General features: G+C 52.1%; 2 protein-coding genes across 2 annotated transcripts in view; both read right to left on the reverse strand.

Annotated features, from left to right (window-relative positions):
* CCDC183 (coiled-coil domain containing 183) overlaps positions 1–2,947 on the reverse strand; it is a 5,967-nt gene extending 3,020 nt beyond the window's left edge. Inside the window, 8 exon segments of the mRNA XM_017735276.1 lie at positions 5–120; positions 724–831; positions 999–1,103; positions 1,232–1,427; positions 2,101–2,144; positions 2,274–2,325; positions 2,327–2,384; positions 2,465–2,947. Coding sequence (XP_017590765.1) covers positions 5–120; positions 724–831; positions 999–1,103; positions 1,232–1,427; positions 2,101–2,144; positions 2,274–2,325; positions 2,327–2,384; positions 2,465–2,549 — 764 coding nt within the window. The 5' untranslated portion in view covers positions 2,550–2,947.
* A 70-nt stretch (positions 2,948–3,017) lies between these two features.
* SBDS (SBDS ribosome assembly guanine nucleotide exchange factor) overlaps positions 3,018–8,616 on the reverse strand; it is a 7,188-nt gene continuing 1,589 nt past the window's right edge. The window contains exons 2-5 of the mRNA XM_017735277.1: positions 8,134–8,406; positions 6,698–6,898; positions 5,966–6,130; positions 3,018–5,334 (exon numbers count right to left, since the gene is read on the reverse strand). Coding sequence (XP_017590766.1) covers positions 5,206–5,334; positions 5,966–6,130; positions 6,698–6,898; positions 8,134–8,406 — 768 coding nt within the window. The 3' untranslated portion in view covers positions 3,018–5,205. The remainder of the gene's footprint in view (positions 5,335–5,965; positions 6,131–6,697; positions 6,899–8,133; positions 8,407–8,616) is intronic.

Raw genomic sequence — 8,616 nt, forward strand, 5'->3', positions numbered from 1 at the left:
CTGCCTCTCGCTCTCCTCCTGTTGCCGGAGGCTCTCGATTTGCATCCTCTGCTCAGCCAGGGACTGGTCCCTGAGCTGCTTCTCCACACGGACCTGGGGTCCTGCCTCGGCCATGAGTTTCTGGAGCATAACAGAGAAGGGAGAAGTTGCTGCCAGAGCCAGCTGGAGCTTTTTACAGATTGGTTATTAGGTTTAAGTATTGGTTTAGATTGAGATATGGTAGAAATCCTTCCCTGGGAGGGTGGGCAGGCCCTGGCACAGGGTGCCCAGAGCAGCTGGGGCTGCCCCTGGATCCCTGGCAGTGCCCAAGGCCAGGCTGGACATTGGGGCTTGGAGCAGCCTGGGACAGTGGGAGGTGTCCCTGCTCATGGCAGGGGGGTGGGATGGGATGGGCTTTGAGGTCCCTGCTAACCCAAAGCATTCCATGAATCTATGATTTGAGCTATGGGATGGCCAGTGTTGGAAATGCCCCCACTCCATGCAAACAGTCTGTGAAGGAAGCTTGGCAAGGCCAGCTGGGTGTGGGACACGCTGCCTTTGCCATGGCTGGTGCTTCAGACGGGCTGTCGCCAGCCTCAGCGGACAAGAGGGAGACCTGGGAGGACCTACGGAGGCCTCTGGGTGCTCAGCTCTGTCTTTTGCTCCTTGCTGAAGGCTCTCAGGCCCAGGTACGTGGTGCTGTCTGTGGGTGCTGGAGGGTGGGAAGGGCCCCAGTTATCTCACCCTGAGGACATCGTTGGCTTTGAGGTTGCTCCGGGCCGTGAGCTCATCGTGGTACATCACAGTCATCCCACACAGGAGGTCCAGGTACTGAGGCAGGTACACCAGCTCCTGCACACAGGAGCCACCACAGGTCACCCTCTGAGCCCCGGGGTCCCCATGCTGTGACAGGGCATGGAGGGGACCAGCAGGGTGTCCCCTGGGACACAGCCCCTCGGGCACCTCGTGCCTTTGCAGGGGAAGCAGGTGAGACAATGGCACGGTGAGGAGGAGCTCACCCTCCTCAGGTTTTCCTGCAGCTTCAGGTACAGGTTGGTCACGATCTGTCCACTGTGAATTTTCATGACCATCTTCTCGATGTCATTGCCCAGCTGGCGAATGGTCTGGGGCAGACACGGGGGGAGAGACATGAAGTGACTCCGTGTGCCATGCCCAGTGCCCAGCTGGGGGTGCAGGGGCTGGATTAAAGCCCCCTGTGGGTGTTGGCACACCAGGAAGGGCTCCTGGGTACCTGCAGCTGTGGCTCTTGCCACTTGGGATCCGTCTCGGCATCCTGCAGCTCCTGCAGGTGCCTCTGCTGCTCCTCCCTGGCTTGGCTCCACTGCTTCAGCTGGTGCAGCAGCATGTCACACACCTTCACCTGGTCATGGATTTTGGCCTCGATCTTCTTTTGGACCGCCTGGATGGGCATGAGAGCATTTCCCAGGCTGGATGCTGCAGGAGAAGGGGGTGCTGCCCGGAAAACTCCCCCCAGGGTAGAGCTGGGGACACTGGGGCGCTGCTCCAGGATGTTGTCACTGGTTTGACAGGATGGGATCTGGGAGAGCTTTGCTCTGGGGGCTGGCTGGGGTGAGGCAGAGGTGGGCAACTGCTGATGGCAGGGCTGGGCATAACACAGACCAGGACTGGGGATCAATAAATCGATCAGGGCCCAGATGGGGATGTTGTCAGAGAGCAGCGGCACCGCTCTGTCCCTGCAAGAGGCCCCTGGGCAAAGGCAGCTCCATGGGGACAGCTCCTCAGTCTCCACGGGTTTATAAGCAGGGCACAACCTTGGGACAGGCAGTGAAGGGCAGGGACAGCCTCTCTCTGCCAGGGATGCAACTGGACCCTGCAGGAACCTGGGCAGTGCCAGGGACACACAGGGTGGCACAGCCAGGAGGTCTGCTGGGACAAAGGGTCTGCATGGATGGGTCCCATGCTGGAAAGGGACCCACGGGACCAGATGTGAACACCCTGTGTCTCTCCACAGCAGCCCCATGGGGCTGTCCTGGTGCTGGCACCATGTCCCTCTGCCATGCACTGTTCTTCCCAGTGTCCCCAGAGCCCCAGCCCCCTGCAAGCAGCCCCTGCCCCCAGCCCCCAGCCCCTGGAATGAGCTCCTGGCCCTCTCCAAAAGCATCCTTAATGGGGAGTTTGTTGTACTGTGGGCAGGGGAGGGACAAGGAAAGGGTCACTGTCAGCCTGGCAATGACACATCCTCTTGCTGGTCCGTGCTCCCAGCTCCTGGGGAAGCACCAGGCAGGGATGCAGCAGGAGGGATCTGCTGGTACCTTCAGGACAAAATCCAGGATACTGGAATCCTCCTGCAAGGCCGCCTGCAGGCTCCCTGTTCTGCCGGAGCTTCTCCTCGCAGGACTGAGCGAAAATCTTGCCGCCTTGCTCTGGGGGACATCAGGGAGCCCATGGCACCGCGGGACGAGGGGGCCGTGCCCGCCCTGCCCCGAGCAGCCCGAGGCCGCACCTTGCAGGGCCACAAGGACACGCAGCTCCTGGCTGCGCTGGCTCAGGTCGGCCTTGGGGCCCTGCGTGCTGCCGGGGGCCTCCATCCCATTGCCACTGGTGGCAGCCCCCTGTGGGACAGACACCGAGGCCCTGCTGCCCTGCAGAGGTGTTGGGACCAGAGGGTTCCAGGCGGAACTGTCACCGTGGCACTGCCAACCGCCACACGGCTCCTGCTCAGCCACCGCCCAGCCCCCTCCTCGACGCTTCTGCAGGGAACAGCTTCATTAATAACTGATTAATGAGCTCTTGGAGGGGGGCAGAGAAGCATTCCAGTTTTGTCTTCCATCGCCGTGGCAGTGGCAGCTGGCAGGGACCATTCTCAGCCCCACCAGGAACAGGAGGACAATCTCAGGGAAAACACATGTGCACGTGCAGCCAAACACAGGAGGGGTGCTCTCCTGGAAGCTGCCAGCTTATTTGAATGCCCACCTATTTGGAAATTCCAGTTAATTAGCCAGGAAGTGGTTGTGCAGGGCGTTACACTCTCCTTGGAATGGGCAAACACAAGCCAGTTACCAATCCTGAGCTTTATTCTGATGCTCACCGGACATTCTTGCTGAACTACAAACATGACAAGAAATGCCAGCATGTACATTTATTTGTCCATAAATAAACCCAAGCTTCCTCTACCAGAGAAAATCCTTAATGTTTGGATTTGCAGAAAAGCCTTTACAAAGAAATTGCCTTCCTAGGACCAAGCTCATCAATCAGCTTAGCGTAAGGTTCTGTAACTCCAGATCTTTAACCTGCTGCCATCCCGTTGTGCTTAAGGTGTTAAACACAGCAAACCAAGAAATTAAAGAATTGTGAAATCAGGTATTAGTGACACAGCATCCTCTGGGGCTCTTGCTCAGCGTCTCATCTGCATATTGATGAATTGCATGTTAGCACTAATTGCCAGTGATGAGCTAAGTATCTGCATGATCATCCTCAGTGCTTCCCAAGGCGTGCCTGGAGAGAGGAGCACGTGGAGGCAGCAGCCCAGGGTGGTGCCTGTGCACACAGAGCTCTCCACGCTGAGCTGTGTCCGCATGGCAGCTTCACTCATTACACCCCTGCATTTCCTAGGCAGCATTTCAACCCTCGGGAACAAACAAAAGCATTTTTAAATGGCCAGTGGCTCAAGAATCTCAGTTTCACCTGCCCTCAGCAAAACTCAGGCTCTAGAGAGGCGGATCCTCCCAAAATACTGCTGAAGGAATTGATCCTGGCCTTGCACAAGTGCACACAAATTGGCTGCTGCAGAAATCCACTCCCAATGGGCAGCCTTGGACTGAGGATCCAGCCCTGCAGCCACCTCACATGCCAAACCTCCCCTCCTCCAGCTGATTGCTACACTCCCTGATGAAATTCCAGAAAATTCACAGTGAGTCAAAGGCACAGAGGAAAGGTCAGGACTACAAACCCAGCTCTGTTTAATTGTCACATGAGGGGGGAGTCTCTGGAAGGCAACAGCAACCAAAGAGCACCGCGCTCACCTGTGACAGATCTCATCCCTGGCTGGCCCACAGCTCCTCACCTGCTGCCTGCTATCTGCATGGAAACAGGAATGTCATATTAAAGGCTCCTCAAACTCCTGCTGATTTAGTTTTTAGTCACTGAACCAGATCTGCTTTGCCTGGTGCTTTGTATTTTTAGTATCTCCTTCCCCCGTTGTTGTCCTCTCTTCCCCTTTTCTTTGAAATACCCCGGTTCAACTTCAAATCATTTGTTTAACACAGCTGCAGCAAGATTTAACAGAATTAGCAAGAACTGTATCCCATGCCTCAGGAGCTGGCTGGAAATTCTGTGCATGGATTAGAGAGCAGCAAAAAAAGGACAGAGGATAAAGGACAGCTGCCAGAATTGTTCTGGTGCACTAAAAAGCGAAGGGGCACACACAAACAATTCCTGCTTAATTTTATCACGTGAAAGCAGCAGCTCCCAAGTACAGGCTACTCCCTCAGCCTACAAAAGCATTGCCACAGTCAGGGATATCTCCCCTACTATTAACAAAAATAAGTTTCTTATTTCTTTCTTTATCTATAATATATAAATAGATGATCATTTGCTTTTATTAATGTAGCTAAATATATTCTACAAATAAGTTATTTGGAGAACATCATCTCTAAGTCAGCAAGTGCTGTTATAGCCAGTGAAGGAATTCCTTATAAATGGTCCTTTGAAGTACTTTAATTATCAAGCAGCCAATTACGGAAGCCTAAGTCAGTTTTCACGCTGCCAAGAGACTGATTTTCAGACATGATCCACGCTTTGCATCTGTTCAGAAGTGAAAATGCAGCTCTCTTAAGGTCCCTCTCCTCACACACAAAGCCACTGCCCAGTGACCAGTGCAATCTCCCACTCAACACTGACAACCTGAAGGTACAAACAATTGGCACCAAATCACTCAAACACTCTTCAACAGCAACCCTGGAACTAAAGCAAAGCCAGAGTAACCTCCTACCACACCCTAACTCAGTCCTTATTAGTGCAACTCTGACACAAAATCTTCTTACAGGCAAAGACATCTGTAAACCAAGCAAGTGTAAAATGATAAAAAAACCCAACCCACACTGCACGGAAAAATCCCAAAGGATTAGTGTCAGAAAATATTTGGCAGCAAGAGATTGGAAAAAACCATGAAGGCCTAACAGAAGAGTGGCTACACCAGTCACTGTGGCGAGGTTGTCGAAGCAGATCTGCTGCAGGAAGGTTTTGTTATTCAAGCTTTTCATCCCCTTCCTCCACATCCTTCAGACTGAGCACTTCCAGGGATCCTTTCCCTTTTGTCTCACTGCGGATCAACTCGTCGATCTCCCTGAAGCAGCCTGGGTCAATAAGGCACACCTGGAATGTTCCACATTTCATCAGTCAGCCAAGAATGCTTGAATTTCACCAGCCCCTACCCAAGGCCTAACAACCACTGCTGTTAAAACAACCCTGGTTAGTTATGAGAAGGACTCTGCAGAGCTGACAGGCACTATCTGGCAGCAACCTTTCCACAGAAGCTCTACAGTTCCAGTTCCCCATGCTGGACATGGCTTTTGCCAGCTGGGATTGCTGGATTCTAATCTGTTCTCATGAAGATTTTAATACCAATTTTTGCTTTACCACACACAGATTTTTAAAGAAAAATAATTAACCACTCTCAAAATCCAGACCCAAGCCACCAAATTAATAACAGTAACATTTCACATATGAGAGAAACTTATCAGTGTTGCAGGATCATCACTGCTAAGAGGAATTGCACTGTGCACTCCACACCTTGGAGCAGCAGGCTCTGGATACCAACGGCTGCTTCCAGCTCACATTACCTGAACTGTGTGAAATTAAAAAATTCCAACTGCAGCTCTGATTCAGGATCTCTGGTAAACCTGCAGTTTATCTTAACAACTTCTATCTATGAATTCATCTCCTAGTAAAACACACAGGTGTAGCTCAAACCAAACCTGAAACCCAGGGACTGCTTTTTGCTTACAATTTCCAGCTGTTCCTGGAAGTCTTCGCTCTCGATAACTTTAATCAGTGGCTTGAGTTTCTCTTTCAGCTTCTTGCCCTCCTTTGCTGGCAGGATAAACCTCAGCCTCATGTGAGCACGTTCAATCTGCATGGTCTCCTTCAGCTGCCTGATCACTTCCAGGGCCTGTTGGACAAGAAAAAGAGCACTTACACACCTGCTCAGAAACCAGCACCCAGATCCAAATCCCGAACCTTTTCCCCAGCTTCAGAGCCATCTCTCAGTGCTGGTCACTGCCACTCTGTTGCAGGGAGGCTGCTATCATGCTCTTTTGACAGATTAACAAGAAAAGACAGAGTTCTTGTTGTTTGTGATCACTTTGAACACTTAAAAACTGTCTGAAATAACGTTAAATAATTATACTGCAAAACATCACAAACCCACGTGGCTCAGATGCAAGCCTGATATACCACCTCAATTAGCATAAGTAATAAACCTTTTATTTCCGTCCTAGGTGTATCACTGTTGGATTTTTTTATTTCTTTCTCCCTTCCCTGAATTCCTAGCAAACAAATTGCCCGAGTTTCAGGAGCTGCATCTCTCAGGCACTCAGCTGCCAGATGGCTGAGTAATCCCTCTGCGGGCCTCAGATCCCGGGGCTTTGCTGATCCCTCTGTGACTGAGACCTGAGCAATTCCCCCATCACCAGGTGATACCACCTGGGAGCAGGAGCTGATCCTGCAGGAAACTCACCTGCTGCTTGGTGCTCTTGGTGGGTTTGACCGAGTAGTGGATGTCCTTCATGGCCCTTTCGATGAGGATCACTGTGTAGGGCCGCTTTGTCTCGGGGTTCACGCACTTGTCAGCCACGATGGTGGCGATGTCTCTGAACATCTGCTCCAGCTGCGTGTGCCGCTCCTTGTCCGACACCTGCAGCTCCCCTTTGGATAAAATCTGTAAAATAAAGAAATCACTTAATGAACATCATGGGTTTGAAGAGTGGAAAGTCCAGTAACTTTGTTAAATTTGATACCTGCTTGAAAGGTTTGGTTAGACATGAAGTGCAGCAAACAATAACCAAATTAATAATGTGAATCATTACAACAGACAGCACAGGAAAGACTTCAAACAAAAAAGCTCACCACAGAAACACTAAATTGCAGCAAGAGAAGCACAGATTTCACAGAATCACAGAATGTCCTGAGCTGGAAAGGAACCCCAGGGATCATCCAGCGCAGCCCCTGGCCCTGCACAGACACCCCAACAACCCCAGCCTGGGCATCCCTGGCAGCGCTGTCCAAACACTCCTGGAGCTCTGGCAGCCTCGGGGCCGTGCCCATTCCCTGGGGAGCCTGGGCAGTGCCCAGCACCCTCTGGGGGAAGAACCTTTCCCTGATCTCCAGCCTGAGCCTCCCTAACACAGCTCCAGTCCCCTGGGTCCTGTCCCTGTCACAGGGAGCAGAGATTGGAACCATCTCTCGGGAGGAGCTGCAGCCCCTGATGAGGTCTGACCTCAGTCTCCTCAGGCTGAACCAAGTGCCCTCAGCTGCTCCTCGTGTGGCCCCTCCAGGCCCTTTGCCTTCTTCATAGCTTTCTTTGGACTCTGACAGCTTTAGGTCTTTCTTATATTGAGGCACCCAAAACTGCCCCAGCACTGGAGGTGAGGCTGCCCCAGCCCAGAGCAGAGCAGGACAATCCCCTCCCTGGCCCAGCTGGTGATGCTGGGCCTGGTGCCCCCAGGACAGGGATGTCCCTCCTGGCTGCCAGGACACTGCTGACTCAAGAGATTTACTGAAATCTCATCACCCACAACAAGTCCACAGTTCGTATCCCACCAATAAGGACTAAGAAATTAGAGCTGTTATTAACACTTAAGTGAGCTCTCCAAAGTAATCAACTGTCCCCTTCCTTTCTCTGCATCCTTAAAAACTTACCTTACGTGAGGAACTCTTCAGTGCTGGCTGTGTCCAGAGACATGAGTACATGCAAGTTGTGTGTTAGGCAGAATTCTTTTCAGTCACATGCATACGCCATATTTAAAACTATAAAACAGAGCTACTGCTCCTTTTTACCCATTTCTTAACAAACAACTCTTTCACCTATAGCAGCATCCTACAAACATCCTTCACGACAAAGCAACCTAACTAAACCTTCCACATCTTTTACAAAGCCAAGTGTGTGAAACCTACCATCTTACAGATTTCTGTTTGGTCATCTGTCCCAAATGCTTGAACCAGATCTTCCTTCTTTGCCACCTGGCCTTTGGAGACATTGACAAACACTGTGTGTGTCTGCAGGACCTCGTCAAGATCTTTCTCCCTAGAGATTGAGACAAGCGTAGAAAACTTAGAATAATGGTTTGGGTGGGAAGGGCCCTTAAAGCCCACCCAGTGCCACCCCTGCCATGGCAGGGACACCTCCCACTGTCCCAGGCTGCCCCCAGCCCCACTCTCCCTTGCCCCCTGCCAGGGACCGGGGGGCAGCCCCAGCTGCTCTGGGCACCCTGTGCCAGGGCCTGCCCACCCTCCCAGGGAACAATTCCTTCCCAATATCCCATCTATCCCCGTCCTCTGTCAGTTTGAAAACACCGCTCCTTGTCCTGTCCCTCAATCCCTTGTGCAAAGCCCCTCTCCAGCAAAGCAGCAATGCCAGGAGCACTGCTGTGTTCAGCG

Source organism: Corvus brachyrhynchos, unplaced genomic scaffold (genome assembly GCF_000691975.1).
Source record: "Corvus brachyrhynchos isolate BGI_N302 unplaced genomic scaffold, ASM69197v1 scaffold15, whole genome shotgun sequence".
Taxonomy (NCBI): domain Eukaryota; kingdom Metazoa; phylum Chordata; class Aves; order Passeriformes; family Corvidae; genus Corvus; species Corvus brachyrhynchos.